Source organism: Protopterus annectens, chromosome 13.part0, assembly GCF_019279795.1.
Source record: "Protopterus annectens isolate FY-2018-M chromosome 13.part0, PAN1.0, whole genome shotgun sequence".
In the NCBI taxonomy this organism is placed as follows: domain Eukaryota; kingdom Metazoa; phylum Chordata; order Ceratodontiformes; family Protopteridae; genus Protopterus; species Protopterus annectens.
Window position 1 is genome coordinate 102,803,629 of NC_056747.1, and position 26,117 is coordinate 102,829,745.

Genomic DNA, 26,117 nt, shown 5'->3' on the forward strand with positions numbered 1-26,117 from the left:
GCTCTTCAATATCTTACTGAGTTATTGGACAAAGGTTTGTCCTTCTCTTCTATTAAGATTCATGCTGCAGCAATTTCAGCTCACTATGATTGTGACCCACCTTTGTTTTCGCATCCTTTGTTCAAGCAGTTTCTTAGAGGGGCAAAGAATATAAGACCCCATGAGAGCTCCTACTCCTGCTTGGGATCTCAATTTTGTGTTGGAAAAACTTACTCTACAACCTTTTGAGCCTGCAGCTACTGCTGAATTGAAATACTTGTCATGGAAGACTGCTTTTCTGTTGGCTATTACTTCTGCAAGAAGGGTGTCTGAGTTGCAGGCCCTTATGGCAGTAGAGCCCTTTTGATTTTCCATAAGGATAGGGTATCATTACGCACTAATCCTTCCTTTATGCCTAAGGTGGTTTCTAGTGTGGCTTTAAACCAAACTATTCATTTGCCTACTTTTATGCAGACCCTCAAAATAAAGGGGAAAAGATTTTGCACACTTTAGATGTACACAGGCAATTGCGTTATTATTTAAGCAGGACTAAGAATTTTAGGCAGTCTCAGCAGTTGTTTGTTTCTTTTGCTTTGAGTTCACAGGGCAAGCCTGTGTCAAAACAAACTATTTCTAGGTGGATTGGCTTTGCATTGCATTTTGTTATTCCCATCATGGCAAGGAGATTCCAGCTGGGATTAGGCCTCATTCCACTAGGGCTACTGCCACTTCAACAGCATTTCTAAGGGGTGGCAACTAAGGATATTTTGGAAGCAGCTACTTGGAGTTCAGTGCATACTTTCTCTAAGCATTATCACCTTCCTATCTACTCTAAGTCTAGGGCTGGTTTTGCCACAGCTGTTTTGCAAGGCATGTTGTCACCTCCTACTTCTTTATGATTTGCCAGCCTCCCTTACCTCTGCTTTGGGATTCTACCCAATAGTCAGGACTGCAGCAATGGCTAACGAAGAACATAGTACAGTTTTGTACCTACCATAAATGTAGATGTGCGAGGATTCCATTGCTGCAGTCCAATTTACCCTCCCTCCTTCCCCTCTGTGTTTAGGGGTGGTTGTGTAGGTGAGTTTACATGTTTCTATTTTTGTATATATTCTTGTATATATTGTACATGTTTTTGGTGCAGGTATTTTGGGCCTTGTCTTTTTAGGGTCTTCTGACATCTGGGGCAAGAAAAGACTGAGGATATGACGTCGGTCATGCGCATTAGTACCCTGACGTACTGACGTCAGTCTAAGGCGCCATGACCGACGTCAGCCTTATACTCTGGTATTCGGGCCGACTGGACGCGGACTATACCCAATAGTAAGGACTGCAGCAATGGAATCCTCGAACATCTACATTTATGGTAGGTACAAAACTGTACTTTCTTTTAGGCCTAGGACATGGAGTTCCCCTGCTCAGACTTCTGGTGAGGGCAGGGGTCAGTCCTTTCGTAAGCAGACCCAATGACCTGCCTTTTCAGCTGCCAGTATATTCTCGCCTGGCAGCACCTTTGGGAGGAAGGCTGTCTCTTTTCAAAGAAAATTGGGATTTAATTACCCAAGACAGATGGGTTCTGGATATCATTCACCACGGTTACAGGTTTTATTTCCATACCATGCCTCCTTTCAAAGGCATGCCAGACATTCCTCCTCTACAAAGACAAGAGGCTCACAAGCAAATTTCTCTGTTGCTCCACATAGGGGCCATTCAGCCAGTTCCTGTGCCAGAAAGGGGCCTAGGATTTTATTCTCGCCTGTTCCTAGTACCAAGAAGGGGAACACGTGGAGGCCAATTTTGGATTTATCTATCCTCAACACTTATCTGGACATTCCCAAGTTCAAAATGTTGACGTTACAACAGCTTTTACCTCTGCTGGGCAAGGATCACTGGATGGAAACTTTAGATCTCAAGGAAGCTTACCTTCATGTGCCTATAAGACTAAGTTGCAGGAAGTATCTGCGTGAGCTGGAAATTCTCATTATCAGTTCTCTGCATTGCCCTTTGGCTTATCCACTGCGCCCAGAGTATTCACAAAGGTTCAGGCTCCAGTGATAGCTTACTACAGGCTAAAAGGAATTCAAATCTATCCTTACTTGGACGACTGCCTGATTCTAGCTCAAGAAAAGGAAGACCTTCTACAGCATTTGGATTATGTCATAGCAGTGCTAAGATGCCTAGGGTATTCTGTGAACGAAATAAAGTCCAGTCTAGTACCCTCTCAAGACATGTGCTTTCTGGGTGTGAGACTGAATACAGCAGCCCAGATGGCCTTTTTAACCCCGGACAAACAAAAGAATCTTTCCAGTTACTTCCATCAACTATCTCTTCAGTCCGGGCTGACTGCAAGGACAGTCCTTCAAGCCTTAGGGTTCATGGCATCTTGTATTCTGGTGCTTCCCAATGCCAAACTGCATATGAGGAAGCTGCAATGGTATCTCAAAAATGTATGGACACAGCACTGCCAGGATTTGGACACTGTCATTCAAATAATACCTTGCATTCAAAAGGAATTTTTGTGGTGGGCTCAGGAATGTCATCTAAACAAGGGACTCTGTGACCCGGTCAGAGGCGAGTCAGATTCTAACGACAGATGCCTCAGACATTGCTTGGGGAGCTCATCTAAATGGGAAGTGGATACAAGACAAGTGGCCTGCCAGACTACAGCATCTACATATCAACATGAAAGAGATGTTAGCAGTCCAGTTTGCATTAGTGGCTTTCAAGGAGTTACTTCTTCCAGGGCAGGTGTTGATTCTAACAGACAACACAACTGTCATGTGGTACTTCAACAAACAAGGGGGAACACATTCTTACCCATTGTGCAGGCAAGCAATGATTTTATGGGAGACTGCGCTCAGCTTGCAACTAACTCTTCAGGCAAGGTTTCTGCGGAGCACAGAACTCCTTAGCAGATGTGTTAAGCAGTCAAATCGTGGATCCGCACGAGTGGAAACTCGAGCTTCATGTATTGCACAAATTGACAGTGTCATGGGGAACTCCAGACATAGATCTGTTCGCTTCTCCACTAAACCACCAGCTGCCAAAGTTTTGCACAAAGAGGTTTCATCACACAGCTTGGAAAGTGGATGCTCTTTCTTTCAGTTGGAAAAATCTTCATGTGTATGCTTTTCCACCTCTGCCTCTTCTCCCAAAGGTGCTTCTAAAGGTCAGACAAGACAAGCCAAGGATGATTTTAATAGCTCCAGATTGGCCTCGGCAGCACTGGTACCCATTACTGAGGAGTCTGGTAAGGAAGCCTCCATGGCCTTTACCCTTGATTCCACACCTGTTGTCTCAGAGGGACGGTCACCTGCTTAATGTCAAGCTTCAATCTCTTCATCTAACAGCCTGGCATATTCTGTTTTGAAAGACAGCAGGTCTCAACTTCCTCAACGAGTTTTAAATGTGATTATGGAAGCCAGAAGACCTAGTACAAGGAAAGTGTACGCAGAAAAATGGAAGAGATTTTTATTTTGGAGTGCAGCAAACAATTTGGAGATTTCTGAGCCTAATTTGAGTGTGGCTCTTCAATATCTTACTGAGTTATTGGACAAAGGTTTGTCTTTCTCTTCCATTAAGATTCATGCTGCAGCAATTTCAGCTCACTATGATTGTGACCCACCATTGTTTTTGCATCCTTTGTTCAAGCAATTTCTTAGAGGGGCAAAGAATATAAGACCCCACGTAGAGCTCCTACTCCTGCTTGGGATCTCAATTTTGTGTTGGAGAAACTTACTCTACAACCTTTTTGAGCCTCTGACTACTGCTGAATTGAAATATTTGTCATGGAAGACTGCTTTTTGTTGGCCATTACTTCTGCAAGAAGGGTTTCTGAGTTGCAGGCCCTTATGGCGGTAGAGCCTTTTTGATTTTCATAAGGATAGGGTATCTTCATTACTAATCCTTCCTTTATGCCTAAGGTGGTTTCTAGTGTGGCTTTAAACCAAACTATTCATTTGCCTACTTTTTATGCAGATCCCCAAAATAAAGGGGAAAAGATTTTGCACACTTTAGATGTACACAGGCAATTGCGTTATTATTTGAGCAGCAGTCTCAGCAGTTGTTTGTTTCTTTTGCTTTGGGTTCGCAGGGCAAGCCTGTGTCAAAACAAACTATTTCTAGGTGGATTGGGTTTTGCATTGCATTTTGTTATTCCCATCATGGCAAGGAGATTCCAGCTGGAATTAGGCCTCATTCCACTAGGGCTACTGCCACTTCTACAGCATTTCTGAGAGGGGTGGCCACTAAGGATATTTTGGAGGCAGCTACTTGGAGTTCAGTGCATACTTTCTCTAAGCATTATCACCTTCCTCTCTACTCTAAGTCTAGGGCTGGTTTTGCCACAGCTATTTTGCAAGGCATGTTGTCAGTTCCTGCTTCCTTGTGATTTGCCAGCCTCCCTTACCTCTGCTTTGGGATTCTACCAATAGTTAGGAGTGCAGCAATGTGGAATGCAGAACATAGTACAGTTTGTACCTACCATAAATGTAGATGTTAGGATCCACATTGCTGCAGTCAATACCCTCCCTCCTTCCCCTCTGTGTTTAAGGGTGGTTGTGTAGGTGAGGTTATATTCTGGTAATTTTGTATATATTGTACATATTTTTGGTGCAGGTATGTTTGGAATTTTTGGTTTTGGCCTTAGCTTTTCAGGGTCTTCTGACATCTGGGGCAAGAAAAGACTGAGGATATGACGTCGGTCATGCGCATTAGTACCCTGACGTACTGACGTCAGTCTAATGCGCCCTGACCGACGTCAGCCATATACTTTGGTATTCGGGCCGACTGGACAGCGGACTACCCAATAGTTAGGACTGCAGCAATGTGGATCCTCGAACATCTACATTTATGGTAGGTACAAAACTGTACTTTTTAGGACAATGTTGCCTTCTCTGCAGCTTTGCTTCTTGTAATGGCCACAACCTGAGATTGCAGCAGTGCACCCTGCGGTTGTCTCAAAAAAAAAAAAAAAAACAAACCTTGCACAAGTGTACTTTAAACATCAAGACTAGTCCGAATATAAAACTACAAATGTGCACTTGCATGATGTATTCTTTTTCTTTTATTTGTTGGGAACTGTGGTAATGTTAATTGCATAAGTTAATCTTGTGCATCTCAGCACATCTTTTCCTAATCTGTTGTGTGCAAGTACCTGTCTATGCTACATACAGTTATGCACGGTAGAGTATTGACCATCTTTGTGTATTTGTGGGTATACTTATGTACTTTTTCCCTCTCTTCTAGATGGCCTTGGAGGGATTGGTCTGGGTTTAGGACCTGGAGGCCAGCCACTTGGTATGAACAGAGGCATGGGAATGGGAAACATGGGCCCAGGACCTGGTGGTGAGAACAGTTTCATTTCATAAGTGAATCAAGCTATAACATGTTTCATATGCAGCTATGTGTACCTTTACTAATGAAAGCTCTGATGGTGTCAATTTTCATTCCTTCCTTAACTGATGGATTCTGATCTGATCCTCTAGCGTTGTTACCTCACAGCAAGAGGTTCTCCCGTTCGATTGTCTGCTTGGCTTGGGGGGAGTGCCTTCTGTGTGGAGTTTGCATGTCCTCCCCGCAGTTGGGTAGCGTTCGAAAGATATGCGTGCGTAAATGGGCATGCCTTCTTTGAAGGTTGGGCGTCGAGCTGGCACCTCGGCATTTCGTTAAAATCTACTGCCAATCATTAGCGGACCGGAGTTCCTCTGTGGTGACCCCTTACTGGGAAAAAGCCGAAAGAAAAACAACAACTTATTCCTTTTTTGTAGTTACTGCTATTGTGAAAAAAGGTCCCTCTGGTTTTAAAGTGTCAAGTGTGGTCATAAACGTGCTGTCTGATGGCCCACACAGTGTTTATTGCCTAGGGCCACATCTGCACGACGATTGCTCTGTCATAATTTCAACCCTAGGGCTCTTGCGGAGAGGAAAAATAAAAACCATCTTCCTTTGGAGAAGCAATATCTGGAACTCAATCTCCCAAAGATAACGCTAAAGAAACCAAGCTTTCATCTTCCACCTCAGCTTCAGACCCATCTAGGAAGACACAAGTTGGATCTGAAAATATCCCAGAGTACTTCCTCCTTGGATCTGATGAAGAAAATGGGGAGGGATCAGGCTATTTTGGATTTGACCAAAAAAAAAAAAACTGGATCCTCCTGACTAGAGTCCTGTAAATGTTCGCGTTCACTGTTTCACCCTCACTTGAGATATCCTGCTGTGGAAGCCCTTGGCCGGCCTGACTACCAGTGTAGAAATTTCCCCCCTCCTAAGGCTGGCAAATGTCTTATGTCAGTACGCTTGAGTATAACAGGAGCCAACCAACACCATAACATCAGTCTTTTCTTGCCATTGGAGCCTGAAGCAATGTTTCAGCACATCTGTTGGTCCATACCAAGTAGTCTAAAGCCAAGTAGCCTGTTGGAACATCTTTTTTTTTTTTTTTTTTTTCTTTTTCTTTCCTTGCTTTATTCCATGTTTGTCTTCACCACACCGAGACTTTCATACATGTCACCTGTCTGGGCCTGGATCATAAGTCCCTACTTGCCGTTTGTGCCCATTTCAGTTCTAGGATTATCGTGCATAGACCTTAAATCTTGGACATCTTAATCTATCTACCTCGCATTGTCCAATGAGGTCTGATGGTCATCCTGAGGTTGAGCTCCTCAAGTGTATGAAGGACAAGGAAAAAAGCCCCAAGATTAGGGCCTCTGGTGACAACCGTTTGTCTGCCAGTCCCACTAGGCTTATCACTGAAGAAGACAAGGTGCTTTCACAGCCCCTTTCTGCGACCGAGGGGAGTGGGTAACGTCAGACCTTCCAGGAGACAACCCACACCTCCATGGGATCTCAGTTTTGTTCTGGAAAAAATTAACACAACCCTCCTTTGAGCCGGCAGCTTCTGATAAATTAAACTTCTTAGCCAATAAAACGGCAGTCTTCTAAGTTATCTCAGCTAGTAGGGTCTCTGAGCTGCAAGCTGTCATGGCAGTGGACCTGTTTCTTATATTCTCCCCAGAGTATCACTCTGACTAACCCATCCTTTTATGCCCAAGGTGGTCATGGACACAACCTTGAATCGAGCTATAAACTTGACCACCTTCTCCAAGCCTCTGAACGAGGAGGTGAGAATCCTTCACTCCTGGGTTATGCACAGACCGCTCCACTACTGTCTTGACAAAACTAAGACTTTCGGACCAACTCTGTATCCTTTACCATTGGCTCTGAAGGGAAACCGGTTTCCAGACCATCTAGTGTTTGTGCCTTCTAGGGTGTTGTCACCCTTTTTGGAATGGCACTGGACCAAGTCTCCCTGTCTTACCTCGACTCGTTCGTCCCGAAGTCTGACGGAAGATATGGAAAGAATGATGTGGAAGTTCATCTCTGCATAGATCCTTGCTGGCTCCTATCCCCTCTGGTCAGGAGGACCATCCATCAACCCACACACGCACACACACACGCACTTGAAGCTCCTCCTGTGATGCTTTTGGTTGCTTCTGAGTTCCTGGATCTGAGTCTTGCCGGTCTGTCTGGCTCTGATTCAAGGATAACATTATCTTCAGATCCAAAGATTACTCTGGAGTGCTCTGGTTGAGATTTCTTCGGATTTGGATGAGACTGAGTCAAAGCTTCCATGTCTGGTCTGAGGTGTTGGTGTGAACTCCAAAGTTTTCAGAGCTGTCTCTGCCCCTCTTCCCTGGAGCATTGGCAGTGGATAGCTCTGCTCCGGCTTCCTCCTCAGAGTTTGCTTTCAGAGCAGGGAAGGACTGTGGTCCAGAATCTTGCCTTCTCCGTGCCGGAGTGCCATCTTGCCAGGACGATCGGCCTTAGAGGTTGTGAAAAGTGTGTTCTCTGCTCTGACAGGATGAATTGCTCTAACCCTCTCGGATCCTAAGCCTTCTAACCTGATGTCTCTTCACTTAGACCCTCATTCTTTACCACAGGAACAGCCAGTCTGAGATCTCATGGTGTCTGTTTCTAAAGATACCTCCCCGAAGTACCCCACTGAGGAGGTTTCTAGGGAGAAGTGCAAGAGAGGAAGCACTGGAACACATGGACTGTCCACAAGAGTTGGTCATGGTGGAATATAGACTTCAATGAAGGTGAAGAGTCCCCATGATTACCTCCAGAAGAAGTTTCATTTGGAGACCTCCTTGGTCCTAAAACAGAGATGTGGTTAGACCCCCAGCAAGTGTTCATCTGAGGAGTCCGCATTCCTGGAGGCTTTCAGTACTGGCCCGTCTATCCTCCTGGGTTACCCTGCCCTACCGATCAGATCATTGATTTGGTGTCTTGGTGGGTGTGGAAGGAACCTGATGCAGTTGAACCCATACTCAGAAGACCAGACAAAATTCTGGCACTACCTTCAGGGAAGGAGTTTTGGGCAAAAGGGGTGCTTGTTGCTGCCATGGTCGTGGTGATGGCCACCAAAAAGGAACTGGCCAAACAGTTCCACTGTTCATCCCCCTAACGGAGTTTAGGGCGATGGGCATGTTTGGGAAGAGTGTCTGTGTTTCACACTGATCTGTTTGGCACATTTTACTAGGTTAGAGGGATTTGATCAAGAGGCTTTCAAATACTGTCTCAGGTTTTATTTCTGCAGAGGTGCAATCATCTGACTTCTCAGTTGGCTACCCCTGCAATCTATTTCAAATTCGTCTATGTGGCTTATGTCACATGCAGCCAAAGCCACCTCAAGGGCAGCGGGTTCAGGCATGTCCATCAGAAGACGTTCCTTGATGCTGTTGTGATTTTGCAGGGCCCTTCAAGTCTTAGTTTGTCAGTGCTCCCTGTGATGGCACTTCTCTGTTCAGCCCAACAGTGAAAAACTTTATCCAAGTGCGAGAAGGATGGAAGGACCCCATCTGCAGTGGGTGTACATTTTTTCGACCCTTTCACATAGTTTTCAACCATATCGCTGATTTCTTGAGAGAATGTGGTTCAGGAAATCCCAGGGTTCTTTCCAGGATGGGTGTGGAGTAAGTTCCCCCAGGGGCAGAGGCCCCCAAAACTAGGGGTCCAGAGATGGTCTTACTAGTGCTTCTGAAAGGAGGCCCGATTGCCCACCTGTGGAGGCAATCTGGGTCTATTGTCCCTGCACCAGAGAGCCTGACTAGGCATAAGATACTCTGGTGTAGAGTATTGTCTCCATAGGCTATATAATACCCTTTTCCCTTCTGCCTCCAGTCTGATTCCCGACATTCCACCCATTCAAAGGGAAGAAGCAGCAATTCAGATACAAAAGCTGCTAGAAAAAGGTTCATCCAAGAGGTGCCACCAAACAAGATAGAATCCAGAACTTACTCGAGGTTCGTTGTTGGTGCCAAAGAAAATTGGGGACTGGAGACCAGTTTTGGTCTCAGCAAATTGAACAAGTCAGTTCAACATTCCAAGCTTTGGATGGTCATGGTTAAATTCATTCTTCCTTTCCTGGGCAAGGATGACTGGATATGCTCGATAGTACTCACCTGTTAGTCTGTCACCTGATGGTCTATCACATAAAGATGAACAAACTATCCAGAAGGTATTTTCTCTTCCAGGTGGGAGCCGGTCACTACCAGTTCAGAGCTCTGCTCTTTGGTCTCACCACAGCCCCCCAAGGTGTTCACAAACTACATGCCAGTAGTAGCAGTTTACTTGAGACTGCAGGGATTCCGGGTGTTTACATACCTGTACAACTGGCTCATTACTACCCTGACCAGGCTTCAATTGAAAAGGGCAAGAAATCAGTTTCTGGAGACTTGTTCTCATCTGGTTATAACCATAAACTAAACTCTAATGGCACAGTGGAAACAGGCACAGCCAAAGCCCAATAATAAAGCCAAGTATTTAATGAAGCGCTTTTCGTTATTGTAGATACAGTAACTTTATCAGATAACATTTGAAAAACTTTTAAACCACATTTAAATAGTCTTTAAAACATATGACCTCATTAAGCCAACCAGAACAGTTCATTTGAAAAAATCACAATGCAGAACACAAAATTAAAGGGATACAAGCCTCAAAAACATTACTGTCAAATGCTTTAGCGTAATTAAATGAAACTTTAAGTCTTAAAATAATCACTACACTAATTTTAACTCCGATCATTTAAAACAAGTTTTAACCAGTTTAAAAACTATTTGTCAACAAACTTATACATGCGGCTAGGTAATTCAACGCTGACTGTAATTTTTCACACACTTTAGATGTTTAAAACTAGTTTTACCTCCTCTAACTTAAGTTTTGACAGGCACAAATGTTACATGCTTTGTTTAGTCCGGGGTTACTAAAGGCATTCAATACTAACTGCCAATATAATTCTAACTCTTCAAGTTGTAATGAAACTGGACCTTCTCTTACATTAAACTGGTTAAAACTGTTTTAAATGATTGGAGTTAGAATTAATGTGATTGTGTTCTGCATTGATTTTTTTTCAAGTGCACCGTTCTGGTTGGTTTGAGGTCATGTGATGTTTTAAAGACGTTATTTAAATGTGGTTTAATTTTTTTTCAAATGTTATCTGATGAAGTTACTGTATCTACAGTAATGAAAAGCGCTTCATTAAATACTTTGTTTTATTATTTGGCTTTGGCTGTGCCTGCTTCCACTGTGCCATTACAGAGTTTTGGTTTGTTTTTTTAACTTTTATTTTGTATAACCATAAACTACAAGTTTCAACTAGAACCAACTCAAAATTTGGTATTTATAGGAGCAGTTTTCAACACAGTCAATGATTGTACTCTTGAGGGGGAGAGTGAAACTGTCCGATCACAGGTAAGAAAAAAAATCTGCAGTATCAAGATTTCAGCCTTCTTGGTCCTTCAAGCTCTAGGATCAATGTCTGCGACAGCCTTGGTATCTTTTGTAGCGTTTTATGAGAATACTCCAGTGGATGCTAGCAGCACAATGGTCTATGCGTTACCATCCCATGTCAACTCTGATACAAATCACTCAGACATGCAAGAGAGATGTCAGGTGGTGAATTAAATCCGGTCAAGTTCTAAAAGGCCGGCCATTCATTCACTCCCCCTCAGCCCAAGGCCATAGTGACCGTTTGGGGTGCATGTTAGTGTCCTAGAGATGAGCAGTGCTTTTAGCTTTGGAAGCCTTTCGGGATGCTCTCCCCTCAGGGACAATTGCAATTCAAACTGACAATGTCAGTAGTTTGGTACATGAACATAGAGGGGACTAGATCATACCACTTATTGAAAAGCACTGTGTGGCAATGGGGTGATCTCATCCAGCTGCTTTCTTTAGTAACACACATTCCTTGGAACTCCAGTGTGATAGCAAACAAATTGCGCAGGTACTTCTTGTCAAGAGACCTCTCATGAGACAGAAGGAAATTAAATTTTTTTTTTCTGTCAGTGGGGCCAGCCTTGGTGCGAACTTTTTGCTTTTCCCCTAAATGACAAATGCAGCAACTACTTTGCCCTAATTCCCCACAGGAAGATTCACCAAGGGATGCTGTATTTCACGATTGTCCCCTGGTCTACTTTGCCTGCCCATTGATTCCAAAATTTTTGCAGAAAGCTACCAGGTTGAAGAACAAAAGTCATCCTCGTTGTACTTTATTGGCCTCAACAGATTTGGTTTCCTTTTCTTTGGCTTCCCTTACTTAAAGAGCCTAGGGAGTCTGGAGTTGGATCCAGAATCCAATCTAACCTGGCTGTCGTGGTTCATCCACACATCTCAGACCTCAGGCTTACAGCCTAGTTTCTGCAATTCCATTAGTAGCCAGACAACTGATGCTCTGTTCCCTTGTCTGACGCATGTTTTTGTTTGATCACAAAACTTTAATGTGAAAACTTTATACAAGTAAATGGAAAAGATTTCTTTACTGGACACAACATAATCCTGTTGAGCCACTATCGGCTCCCCGAGTTTTTGGCTTTAAAAAAAGGGGGGGGTTAGTTCTTCATCCATTAAAGTTCAGTTAACATCGATATCCGATTTTCATATTGGATTTGAAGGATGGTCATTAGCCTCTCATAAACTGTGTAGAGCTTTCTTTTGAGGCTCTTTTTTTTTTTGAGACCGGTTGAAGGACCCTGGTACTGCAGGCACTAATCCCCCCCCCACCCCCCTTAGACATGCACACACGCACACGGACGAGCAGACACACACGGACGCACGCACAGACTGTGTTGCACTTAATTTAAAATAATTTTTTTTTCTCTCAAAACTGCATTTTACCGGATTTTGGCCTGGCACTCAAGTGTGGGGTCATTTATTGCACTGTTGTGATTATTTTGCTGCTTGTGTATCTCTGCTACCTTTAAACTACAGCAAAAAGAGAAAAAAAATCTTGCTTTTTTCCCCACTTTCTGAAAGTTAAGAAAGTTCAGTTACAGATTTGCTGTTCTGAACTGTTTGGAAGTTTCTAGAAGGCCAGTGCTTGTTTGGAAGTTTCTAGAAGGCCAGTGCTTGCTTGGGCTAAAGGGAAGTCTCTGTGTTAACCAGTGGGAGTGGTTAACACTGAACAGCCTGCCTGTCCCTGGAGGAGTGGTTACTGCCTAGAAGCTGTAGTTTTATTGGCCATTTTGGGTCCATTCTAAACTCCTTGATCTCTCTCTCTTAAAACCTTGCAACTCTCTTTTTGCGCAGTTTTGCGCACCGAGCAGCGTCTGGCAGCGCCGCCTAAACAGGTTTAAACTATTCCAGGCTCCACAAAGTCTGCTCTTCACTTTTTCCCTTGGAACTGTTCAAACTCTCAAAAGTAATCACTCTATTCTCTTTCTAAAGCCCTGAACTTGCTCAGCTCTTATAAGGAAACACTAACTAAAGCACTACACCCGCCTTGACGTCTCATAGGTATTAGGCTCCCGATTGGTCCTTCCTGATCAAGTGAAAAATCAGTTCCCTTCCCTAATCTGATCAGTAAAAAAAGTTCCCTATACTACTAATCTGGTATGTCCAAGGGTCAGTTTCAAGGTTACTCTCCAGTCCAGCTGGTGAATCTGGGAATTTTGAGGCAATGTTACAATTGCCTTATGTACACAGACAACCCTCTCCTCCTTCCAACAAACTCTTAATACATGTGAGAAATGCAGTTACACAGCCAAACTGGAGGCAGAGCTCTCTCAACCCAAGACTGGCACAGTCAGTCAGGAGGAAAAGGTAACTACCCACACCACAAATCCAGTCTCACACAGACCTATTGCATCTGCATACCCAACGCATAAACACACAAAAACGTACTCTGAGGCTCTAAATAAAAATCTGCCTAAACAGCAAAGACCTCCTAAGCAGATATCCAAGCAACAGCCACCCCTCAATACCCACGAATCGCATATTTCACAAAATCAGTTTGCCTCACAGCCCTTAAGGCCAAACACACCAAATACACTTGTTATAGGGGACTCTGTTGTCCGGCACACTGACGTCCTGCTCACCAGACTGAACAAGGAGAAGGTCACTGTAAGCTGCCTGTCGAGTGCCAGGATCCGCCACATAACGCAAGCACTCAAGTCACTCCAAAGCAAGCATAAGTATGACTCCATCATTGTCCATGCCGGACCTGAGACGTACCTCCCTGGACTACATGAAAAGAGACATAGAGGAGCTCTCTGACCATGTAGCCCCAGGCTGGTGTGACCCTGACCTTGAGTAGCATCTTGCCCTCACCAAGAATGATGCCACAGTATAAAGACAAAATGATCAGTTTCAACAGTTGGCTAAAGTATTGGTGTCATTCAAAGGGGATCCAGTGTCTGTCAGCCTGGGATGACATGCTCGACAAGCCACGTTGCTTCGCTAGGGATGGCTTGTACCTGTCACCCTTAGGCTTTCGTATACTGGCCAAGGCTTTTGCCACCCCTATAGTGCCTTTTTTAGGCAAGGCTCAAAGGACAAACCCACCTCCATAGATAACCCAAGGATAAAAAAACTAAAGGTAATGCTACTCTGTGCCAGAAGTCTAAACCTCAAGTTGCACGCACTCAAGGCTCTCCTCAGTATGGAGAAAATGTCTGTGCAGTAATAGAAACCTGGTTCAAGGCTCCTGAGAGCACCCCAGCACTGCCAGGTTATAACTCATACCATGTGTTTTGGCCCCAAAACTCGGACCAAAGCACAAAAGGAGGGGGAGTATCTATATTCATCAAAGATACCTACACCTCCAGGTTAGTGGCACTGCACGAAGCATCGGAAACCATCCATGCGCAACTAATAGCGGGCAAAACTGCCTTCAGGTTGTAGCCTGCTACAGAACACCCTCCCTATTACAGGAACCCCACTTGGCATTCCTGAGAACACTGGAGAATATGAATGTGTCTCCAAACACTGTTATTGGATGACTTCAACTACCCAAGCATTGACTGGGAAAACTACTCAAGCCCAAACACCCTCGCCCAACGGTTCCTTGAATTTATAAACTCCAAGGCAATGGGACAACTGGTCATCACTCCCACAAGAGGGAACAACATATTGGACCTGGTCATCACCAACATGGGGACTCTGTTCCACACCAGAGGTAAACCCCTCATTGGCAAGATCAGACCATAAACAAATTTCCCTGGGCATCCATATCCCGTCCCCCTCCCAGCCAAGGAAATCACTGTAAAGAATTTCTCAAAAGCCAACTTTGCACTTCTCAAGACTGAGGTGGAATCGTTCAAAGCCCCTGAGCCAGAGGATAATACAGCCCAATCTGCAGAATCCTTTACAAATGCATTCTATGAGCACCTGCAGGAATGCATGGATCATGCTATCCCAAATAAAACCAAGACTCACTCCTCCAAAAACAGGAGACCGGTCTGGTGGACCGCGGCCATAAATAAGCTATAAAACAGGAGGAGGAAGCTACTACATGACTGAGCAAAATCCCAAAAAGGAAAGGCATCTCTGATCAGTATTAGCAAGAAACTTCGATCCCTCATAAAATCATCAAAGACCAGCTTCGAAAGAAAAATTGCCCTAGACACTAAAGATAATCACAAGGCCTTCTTTAGTTGTCAGGAACATGGGCGGAAACTCCCAGATATGCTCTGAATTGTTGCATAACGGTACAAAATATACCGAACCTACAGACATAGCCAACATCCTGGCAGACAGATTCAGCACACCCCCCCCCCCCTTCCCCTCCAAAGGAGCAAATGCCTATCCCAACTGAATGTAACCTCCCTGACATCACAGATGCACAGGTGAAAGCTGCCCTCTCCAAAGCAAAAAACACAGCATCTATGGGACCGGACTGTGTCCCAGGCTGTGTCTTACACTAGCTCCAAGAACTGAACCCTCACATTAAGTCACTGTTCAAACTTAGCCTTACTACAGGATATGTACCCAAAGAATGGCGTACAGCTACAGTGGTCCCACTCCACAAAGGTGTTGCCACAACGGACCCTGGAAACTATCGCCCCCATAAGCCTGACTAGTCTGGTCTGTAAAGCTATGGAGCGTATTATCATAAACAAAGACATTGGGAGCCTCCAGACAGTGGACCCTACCCAATTCGGCTTTAAGGGCAGATCTTGCCTCTCAAACCTATTTGATTTCTTTGAAACAGTTACCAAAGCCGTAGATGAGGGCAAGGTAGTTCACACAGCCTACCTGGACCTCGCAAAAGCTTTTGACACAATACCCCACTCGGGCATCATAAATAAGCTTACCAGCTTAAATATCAACCCCTATATCACAAGATGGGTTGCAAACTGGCTCAGAGAGAGAACCCACATGGTCAGAATTGCAGGTGCCATGTCCGAATTGGCGTCCCACATGGCTCAGTTCTGGGACCTCTCTTGTTCAGTATACACTTCTCTGAGGTTCAGGCTAACACGGGGGGATTATGGCTGACAAAGTTCGCAGATGACTGCAAACTGGGGGCCATAATCGAGTCTCCAGCTGACACATGCATCCTCCAAAAGGGTCTCGGGGACTGATGCTTGGTGCCAGAGCCACGGCCACAAGCTAAATGCTAAAAAGTGCATAGTTATCCCCTTTGGGAAAAACAAGGTGGCCATAAATTACCACATAAGTGGTAATCCATTGAGTACGGAAGAAGAGATTTGGGGACCAACGTAGATAGCAATTTCTCCTTTGATAATCACGTTGCCAAAGTGGTTAGAAAGACCTTCTATATAGCCCACCTTATCACGAAAGGGTTCGCATCTAGATCAAGAGAGGTCATTGTGCCCCTCTGCTCGTCACTTATCAGGCCCATAATTGAATGCAATGCCCCTTTTGGGATGTACCTTACCCGACACCTGCAGCAACTGGAGAGACCCCAAAAGTACCTCACCAAGAGGATCATGGGCTACAAACAGATGTCCTATACAGCTCGACTAAAGAAAACTCCCAGCTCTACTGCCTACTCAGAGGCGATCTATGCCTGACGTACAAAGCCATGTCAAACCCAGAATTAATGGACATGCTCCACATTAAAAAATCCAAGTCCCTTAGAGCTACATAGTCCAGGGATCTAAACCTCAGCACAAAAATAAATAGGACATGCTGGAGGGACAGATTCATTTCCCAGAGGTTCCCCTCACTCTCGAATAGAATCCCAATTCATGTTGGACGCAGCCCCTCGCTGACCCTCTTCAAGCGAAATCTGGACGCGTGGATGGGAAATCGCAAATTCACCCCTGGGATCTCTTCTGTCCCTCTGCTAGACAGAGGCACAGTAAACTAATCTTAAAAGGGTACCTTCTGTGACCTACTTAGAGGCACAGTAGGCTAATCTAATAGGGAGGCGGAAGCCAAATACACTCTGGCTAGGCTTATAAATGCCCTAGGGCAGATAGCCTAGTATCTACCTATGAACGCACAGACTGACTCACAGTGCCACAACGACAGTAGATAAATGTGTCCTTTAAGTACCTTACTTGGAAAATTGTTTTTCTAGTAGCCATTACCTTTGCAGGACTAATTTCAGGTTCAAGCCTTTTCTTCAAAACCTCCATATTTTTATCTTTCATGAGGATGGTGACTGTACGAATAAATACCTCATTCCTTCGCAAGGTGGTACCAGAATCCAATATCCATCTGTTAATTTGCCAGTTTTCTTTCATCCTTTTGGAAACCAGGGTGAATACAGGCTTCATTTATTGGATGTTCATAGACAATTAAGTTTTTATTTGCATAGAACAAAAGATGTTGGAAAAATTGACCAGTCATTTCCTTTGCAGAATTGAAATTGGGTAAACCAGTGGCAAAAGTAATTCTAGCCATATGGCTGACTTGAGTGTATTTAATTTTATGTAGTAAATTGAGTATTTCCTTAGCCCAACTGGTACAAGCTCATTCAACAATGTCAATGGCAGGTTATTCAGTTTTTCTGTCCAGAGCATCCATGGATGACAAATGTGCAGCAGCAAGTTGGGCTACTCCCCATGCCTTCATTACTCTTCACCCCCTGGAGACAAGAATCTGATTTGTAGAGCATAATTTGGTTCAACTGTGCACAGGAATATCCCTTCTTAGAGTCTACCCAGGATTCTAGATAGTTGGCGACTCTGACCCATCAGTTGAGGAAAGAGGGAAAATTGACATCAGATAAAGAAGTTGTTTACTTACCATAATGTTCCATCTGTGTTCACTTACATTCTTCCTCTTCTTGCCCACCAGCCCCCATCCCTTCTGCTCAAAAACATCTGGACAAATGTGTTGAGAGACGCATCATTGTCCTTTATATTGAGCTCCAGATATAGGTCCTTCCTTTAATGAGCACATAATTTTACATTTCCAATATTTATGCATGTTAAATATTCCTTTTTCTCAAAATCGAGCAAGATGTGAGATGGCTTAGGGTTGGTACATTATGGGTAAGGATGACGCTCCAGAGCTTTTTGATTGCCATGAGCTGTAGTGATTAGTCTCATCAGAGGATCTGATCCCATCCCATCAGTTGAATGAAAATGGACAACATGGATGGAACATTATGGTAAGTACATAACTTTTTTATTGCTGCTTGTGTATGGAATTCCAAGTCAAGATTTTAATGCTTTGCAGAGTCGGTAGATTACCATTTTGATGTAAATGTTTATTGCAGAGTTGTTGTGCAGCTCTGTTAAATACTGTCCAAACAGCCTGTGTGTTTTATTGGATTGTATCAATGCTTGCTAGTATAATTAAGATTCCCTGTTTTGCTACCTCTGCATTCATTGCTTGAATCTGAGTTCTGACTGAGTGTGCTACTGAAACAACTAAATTGATAAGTATATTTTTTGGCACTTCTTTCCAAAGTTCTACAGTATTCTAATTGCATTTGCTTGATTGATTTAAGATCATATTTGCTGGCTTCTGATCTGTGTTATTTTTGTGAGTTGATTTTCCCCCCAGCCTGCCCTCTCTATTGGTGTTTTCTTTTTATACTTGGTGGCTTTGTAATTACCCGCCCCTACTGTATATTTGATCTGTGGCACTCCTCCCAGTCTAGTGTCTTTAGCTCATTCTACCCAATACAGAGTGGAAAGAAAAAAAAAATTTTTTTTTTGCACTTTATTCATCTGCTTACTGTTTGTGTTTCTTCCTACTTCATTATTTATTTTGCTCTTGCTGCCTGTTCTTAAAAGTACTTGGTAGCATTTATTCTGTTACATTTATTACTGCTGGTTAGTAGCCGATTAAATTGTAACTGTTAATGTTATGTAGTCCAATGTTGCCTACATTCTTCCCTGTGGGTTCGGAGCCAAACCTCGGCTTTGACTCTGCCATGCTCTAGCTCGAAGGCTTTCAATTGGCTGGGCTAAGAAGGTATCCCATGCTGCACTGCTCCCTTTTCCCAGATCTCGTTTGCCACACGTATAGCTCAGACGTGGTGTCGTTCTTGGCTGTGGCCAAGTAACTTTTTGTCTTTGGGATACTCTTGCTTCAAAAAAAAAAAGCTGTTTTCATAGCTGTGTTGTGTGTGTGTACTAGTTTGATCTGGTTTACAGTTTTTCTCGTGGTATTGTTTCTTTGTGGTGTCCCAATAAGTTTCCCCATACGGGCTAGGCCCGTTTCAGAGGACCTAATCCGCCCCTGTTCTTTCTGTGTTGCTTGTTAGTAGGTACCTATCCGTCGGGCTAGGGCCGTTAAAGTTAAAGGACCTAGTCCTTTCCCTGTGTTCCTGTTGGGACCGCTTATGTTAGAGGTCTTTGTGATTGTTGTTTTTTCTTTAGTTCCTGCGCTTGTGGCTTCTATATTAACGGTTGGTGGCTTTTCAGTTTCCTTCAGTATGTCTAAGGATACGAAAGAGCACAAGCCTTTGGGCTTTAAGAAATATACTAAATGTGGTTATAAAATGTCAGTCACTGATGGGCACTCTGTGCGTTTATTGTCTGGGGGGCGATTCATCTCCAAGAATTTTGTATGTTTTGCCATGCATTTAGCCGCGTGTTCTGGAGAGGAAGAACAAACTAATTTTGAAAGGACTTCTAAAACCCTCCTTCAAGGAGGATTTGGGGAGGACTTCTAGCTTCAAGTCCTCTCCCTCTAAAAAGCGATCTCCGGCTCCACTGTCTTCGGAGCTGCAGGAAGTTAGTGCATCGACTGAATCTGCTTTGGCTCCAAGTCCCTCTGAGCTGGTTGTGAAGGTGCTAGTTCGGAGTTTGTCTACAATTTTTAGGGCGGTCTCTCTCCTCGCAGGTCTCCGGAGAGGAGGTCTAAATCTCCTTCCTTATCTTCTAGGTCGTCCAGGACTCTTTCAGATGTGGATGTAGATAGTGGTACAGAGACTGCTCCAATCACCGGTACTGGCAAAATTGTTTTTTTTTTTTTTTGGCTCCAGCCTAGTCTGCTCTGGAGCCTGTCACCCAGCCAGCATCTGTACTTTGTCCTCCGAACGAATCTCAGCTTTTGGAGCCGGAGTGGTCGGCGCAGTCTGATGTCCCTGGGTTGGGTCCGATGGCCCATCCTGGCTTATTGGCTCTGGCTTCAGCTCCGACCCAGTCTGCTCTGTCTACGGGGTCCCAGGACTCATGGTTCCTCGGTCGGACCAGAGGGGGAGGCCTCGGGACACTTTTTGGCTCATATCCTCTCTCTCGGTGCTTCGGCACAGGGGAGCCTGACCCTGCTTCGGTTTCAGACCTGGTCCCTTCTGCTCAGAGGTCTTCCACGGCTGGTCGATCTTCGGAGCTGGGAGGGACTAGCTTTCGAGGTCATGCGGAGCATGCTGGCCAGGTCCTCAGCGGCATTTGGCACTGACACTGTCTCCTCCAGCTCCGGTGCGGGTTTCTGATCGCCCTCTATCTTTCAACAGGGGAGACCCAAGGCCTCAGGATACCCCCATGAGTGGTCCCCATATTTCTGAGGGCTCCTCAGTGTTTTTGCCTGAGGAGCCAGCCAGAAAAAATGTGCAAGAGGAAGCACATTGACTCCCAAGATGAGTCCCTCAAGTCAGACACTGACCTCTAGGAATCTGAGGGGTCCCCCAAGTCCTCCTCTGAGGATGTCTTTCTCTGACATCCTAGAAATTTTGAAGTGGAGGGGTGACTGGCCCTCCAAAGCTCCCTCCTAGGAGGAGTTTGTGTTCTTGAAGACCTTTGGGGCTCAGCCCTTTGCTTCCTGAGTATCTCCAGCCTTCGAACTTCTGGATCTGGTTTGTCTAAGGGTGTGGGAAATCCCTGACTCTGTGGAACCAGTCCCCAGGAGACCCAACAAATTCTTGTCTGCCCCCTCTGACAAAGTTTCTATCCAAGGGAGTTCCTGTAGATGCCATGGTGGTGGCAGCAGCCACCAAGAAGTAACTGGCTGAGACTTCATCTAGTGTCCATCCTCCTAACAAGGAGTCTAGGACCATGGACCGGTATGGGAAGCGTATGTTTTCAACGGCCTTTACTCTGCGGTCACTGAATTACTTATCACATTTTACACAGCTCCAAAGAGATCTCCTGAAAGAGCTTGGAGATGGTCTGCAGGGAAACGTTTGATTCAGTGGCTCGGAAGGTCAACGCTCAGATGTCTACCCTCAACTCTATTGCTAACTCCTCCATGACGCTGATCTCTTACGCAGCCGAAGGAGTGGGTAGAGCAGCAAGTTCGGGAGTTGCTCTTAGGAGATGCTCCTGAATGCGCCTCTGTAATTTCGCTGAGGCCTTCAAGTCTACGTTCACCAATGCCTCGTTTGATGGTTCCTCCTTATTCAGAACCAAGGTGAAAGACACTCTCACTAGGTGCGAGCAAGAGGAAAAAACTCTCTGCTGTGGGAGTCAGTTTTTCCCTCCCCTCTAGGCCTTATCCCAAGACCCAGAGGGGTGGGAAGATGTGGTGCAAAAAAATCGCAGAGGTTTTTTCATGACACAAGGTGCGTCCCCCTCCATAGGCAGGGGAGGGGGTGGTAATTCAGGTAGACGCCGCCCGCGTAACCAGGGAGACAGATTCCTTTTGTGGTTCTCCCTACCAGCACTCCTGATGGGAGGCCCGTGTGCATTTCTGGAGCCAGTCGGGGGTCGCATTGCACTATACCCAGAGGCCAGGCAAGGTATCACTCAGGAACAGTGGATATTAAAAATAGTTTCTGAAGGATGTTGCATTCCCTTCTCCAACTCCCCCTCCGATCAAAAAAAATCCCAGATGTTCCACCCAATCAAAGGGATTCCGCAGCTTCAGAGGTTTTAAAGCTGCTAGGAAAAGGAGCCATCTAGCATGTCCCCTCGGACCAGATCGGATTAGGGACTTACTCCAGATTTTTTTTGGTTCTGAAAAGGACAGGGGACCAGAGACCCATTTTGGATATCAGCAGACTGAACACCCATGTGAAGAAGTCAAACTTCCGAACGGTCACGTTGCAATCTATTCTCCCATTGTTGGGGAAAAGTGTGGATATGCTCCATTAACCTCAAGGATGCTTACTACCCTATAAAGATGGACAGGGCATCCAGACGTCCTCTACGCTTCCGGCTGGGAGCCAGTCATTTTCAATTTCGCGCCCTGCCCTTTGGTCTCACCACAGCCCCCAGGGTGTTCACCAAATGTATGGCTGTGGTGACGGTTCACTTGAGACATCAGGGATTCCAAGTGTTTCCGTACCTGGACGACTGGCTCCTTTATGCTACCATCAGGCATCTACTCCTACAAACCAGCGACGCCATTATCAAACTGTCAACAATTGGGTATCACTCTAAATTGGTAAAGGTATGCCTTGTTGCCCTCGCAGCGTGTCAACTTTATAGGCGCCTAGTTAACACCGTGCTTGAGGGCTTTTTTACCAGTAGAAAGGATTCAAAGTTTACAACAGGTGTACGCGTTGCTCCCTTTGAGAAGAGTAAAGGCAGGATTGATCCTCAAATTGTTGGGGATGATGGCTGTTACAATTATGCTGGTTCCTGTGGCGAGACTGCACATGAGGCTCCTTCAGTGGCTACTCTTCACCCAGTGGTCTCTACAACATCTTCCGCTTTCTCATCTTATAATATTCACAGACAGGTGCAAGCAGGATCTTCACTGGTGGCTTCACACCAGCATCCTCAATGCGGGAAAACCCTTCGTTCCATCCCCTCCGGTTGCCACAGTGACCACGGATGCCTCCCCGATGTGGTGGGGGGCATTATCTAGGCAGGACAGTCCAAGACACGTGGCAGGAACACGAGATGCATCTGCATATCAATGTCCCGGAGATGAGCAGTGCTACTAACGTTGCAAGCACTTCAGAGCTTTCTTCCTCTCGGGACACTTGCGATCCACTCAGACAATGTCGGTGGTATGGTATCTAAACATACTGGGAGGAACCAAGTCGTACCCCCTTTGCAGAGAGGCCATGCGAGTGTGGCAGTGGCTTCCCAACGTTTTCTTATAGCCACGCACATTCTGGGGAAGTCCAATGTGATTGCCGACAGTGAGCAGAGCTATTCTGATGCCTCACGAGTGGTCCCTGAACAATCAGGTTGCGGAGCAGATTTTCCGCAGGTGGGGTCAGCCTTGCTGCAACCTATTTGCCAGCCCCCTCAATACTAAATGCAGCAACTGTTTCACCCTTACCCCCCCCCCCCCCCCCGGGGGGAGTCACCCAGGGACGCTCTCACAATTGGCGCTCCGGTCTACTGTATGCCTTCCCTCCTGTTCCTTTGCTGACTAAGGTTATTCAGAAAGCACAATCTTTAGGAAGCAAAATAATTCTGATTGCTCCACACTGGCCTCATCAAATTTGGTTCCCCTTTCTCCATTCCTACCTAATGGACGCCCCCTGGATTCTGGACCCACAACCAGATCTGCTGACTCGTATGTTAGGACAGCTCCATCCCTCTCTTCAGACCCACCGGTTGACAACCTGGTTTCTCCACTTCCATCATTAGTCAGGCTTGATCATTTTTCGCCGGCAGTGGTTCATATTCCGTCTTCCTCCCATAAGCCTTCCACCAGAAAAATCTGTTCCAGTAAATGGAAGAGATTTTCCATATGGGCGCATGCAAGACCAAATTGATCCTTGTACCGCTCCAGTTTAGTCAGTCCTGGAGTTCCTCACCATGCTTTTCAACCAGGGATCAGCGGCCCCAACTGTTAAGGTCCAGTTGGTGGCTATTTCCACCTTTCACGTCGCTGATGAGCCTAGTCTTATGAGACACAGACTTTGTAAGGCATTCCTGAAGGGCACTATACTGCTTCGTCCACCAGTCTTTGACCCAGTTATGCCTTGGGACTTAAATTTTGTTCTAAAATGTCTCACTTTGCCCCCCTTTGAGCCTGCAGCCACTTGTGATTTAAAATATTTGAATTGGAAGACTCTCCTCTCTTTGGTAGCCATCACTTCAGCCAGACGTGCTTTGGAGCTTTAAGCCTTCTCAGTTAGACCACCTTACTTGATTTTTCATAAGGACAGGGTTTCTCTCATACCAAACCCTTCTTTTCTACCGAAAGTGGCGTCAGTTAGTAATCTAAACCAATCCATTGAACTACCTGTATTCTTTCTAGAGTTCTCAAACAAGGCAGAATTTGGATTTCATCTGCTGTATGTGCACAGACAATTACGTTTCTATTTACATAGAACAAAGGATCTTAGAAAATCGGATCAGTTGTTTCTCTCATTTTCAGAAAACCGGATTGGGTCTCCTGTTTCCAAAGTCACCTTGTCTAGATGGATCTCCAGTTGTATTTACTTCATTTATGCTTCAGGTGGCAGATATTTACCATTTCGAGTAAAGGCTCACTCTACCCGATCTGTTACATCTACAGCATTTCAGGCCAGGTTGTCTATGGATGATATTTGTGCTGTGGCTACATTGGCATCTCCTCACACCTTTGTTACTCACTACAAATTAGATTTAGTGTCCAGAGGCAGGTCTTCCTTTGGTTCCACAGTGCTCAGGAGTATTTTCCAATGAGCCTCCCAGGATTCAGGTGCTGGGGACTCTGTCCCTCGGGTAAGAATGTAGACTAGATTAGACTACATAATATCAAGAAGTTATGTACTCACCATAACGTTCGGTGCAGACAGCAGTAGTCCAGTCTCTCTGTGCGGTCAGATGAGATGGGCACTGAGTCTGCCTTTTCTGTGGACAGGCTTGTTTCTCCCTCAGTCTTTATGAGGTCCACTAGAAGCCTTTCCGAACGTGTTGCGTCTTGTGGACCAGGTACTCTTAGCCAGAGGTCCCACCACCCCTCAGGAACTATCCTTCCTTGGGAGGTGATCACCCATCTCCAAAGACCCCTACTTATTCTCCTCCTTCATTGCCTTTGAAGTCCATGGATATAGCACAGTCTTCCCCTTTTGCGGTTCCTTTTATGGATCTCACTAAGGAACCGCGGTTGCCTTCGTGGCAGGAAAGTTTTGCTACTACCCAGGATGTCAGCTGTGACACGCATAGCTTGCTGCTCCACAGCCATCCAGGGACGCCAGGTCGGCAGGCTGAGCCACTTAGGGGAGGGGTGACCCCTGTTCTAGACACACACTCCTCTTCTGGTGGACCAGCCTTCCAACTGATGGAGAAGGCTTTCTCTGCTGCTAGCGAATACCAGACTGTCTACCTCCGCCCTCCTCTGGTACACTGGTTTCACAAGTCGCATCTAGCGGACACCGGGTGCAAGGGCTGCAGGACGTATTCCCTCAGGAATTCCCTTTTCCATTGTCTACTCCAGCTTCTCCCGCTGAGGAGGTCCACTGGAAAAGTTCGTGTAAGAGGAAGCACATGGACTCCACAGAGGAGACCTTCACCGAAGAGACAGATTTCGATTAGGGGGAGGGATCCCCTCGGTCACCCTCTGAGGTATCCTTTGGTGATATCCTCGAAATCCTGAAACAGAGGTGACTGGCAGTCCTGTAATCCGACCTCCGAGGAATCGGGCCTTTCGTGCCCGGCCCACTACCTCCTGGGTTACTCCACCTGCCGATTAACTTGTCCGGCTTATTGTGCAGTGTGCTCCTGATATGGTCGAAACTATTCCCCGGAGGCCAGATAAGATCTGGTCCCCTCCTGCTTCGGATCCCCATTGGTCCAAAGGTCTTTCTGTAGATGCCTTGGTGGCGGCAGCTGCAACAAAAAAGGATCTAGCAGAAGAAAGCCAGACTGTCCATCCGCCTAACAGAGAGTCCCAGGCCCTGGACAGGATAGGGAAGCGCATCTTTGCTTCAGCGACCTTTGCTATCAGGTCCCTGAATTATATGGCACATTTTACCAGGCTTCAAAGGGATCTGGTTTCTGAGCTCTCTGAAACCTTGGCTGGAGCAGTCTCTGAGGTCCGTGACAAAGTAGCCTCTCAGCTGGCCACCGTTGAGTCTATATCTAACTCCTCTGTTCGACTGATATCTCGCGCATCAGAAGGATCAGCTAGAGCAGCAAGTTCAGCTGCGGTCTGGAGACGACACGCCTGGATGCGCTTGTGCAAATTCACAGAACCTTTTAAGTCTCAAGTCTTTTCTTAATGCCCCCATTGAGGCCTCCTCTTTGTTTGGGCCCAAAGTTAAAAGCACACTGGCCAGATGTGAACAGGACTGTAAGAACCTTTCTGCCGTAGGTTTCAGTTATTCCCCTCTATGTGCTTTCTCCCGAAACCAAAAGAGTGGGAAGATATGGTTCAAGAAATCTCGGGATCCTTTCTGTGACACAGGCAGAGTTCTCCCCAGAGGCAGAGGGGGAAACTCACAGGGAAGACTCTCCTTTCGGGGCAGAGGGGATCCGTGTAACCAGGGTTCCAGGGATTCTTTCCCTGTTCAATCCTACCAGCGCTCCTGAAGAGCGGCCCAACTTCATTCCTCTGGAGGTGGTTGGTTACCCTTCCCGCCTTGGGTTTTTAACTCTATGTAC

The 26,117-nt window shown here is 45.7% G+C and overlaps 1 protein-coding gene across 3 annotated transcripts in view; it reads left to right on the plus strand.

Moving 5' to 3' along the window:
- Nucleotides 1-26,117, plus strand: part of HNRNPM (heterogeneous nuclear ribonucleoprotein M) — a 278,079-nt gene that overhangs the window by 111,674 nt on the left and 140,288 nt on the right. For all 3 annotated transcript variants that reach the window (XM_044090678.1, XM_044090679.1, XM_044090680.1), the window contains one exon: nucleotides 5,227-5,325. In XM_044090678.1, coding sequence (XP_043946613.1) covers nucleotides 5,227-5,325 — 99 coding nt within the window. The remainder of the gene's footprint in view (nucleotides 1-5,226; nucleotides 5,326-26,117) is intronic.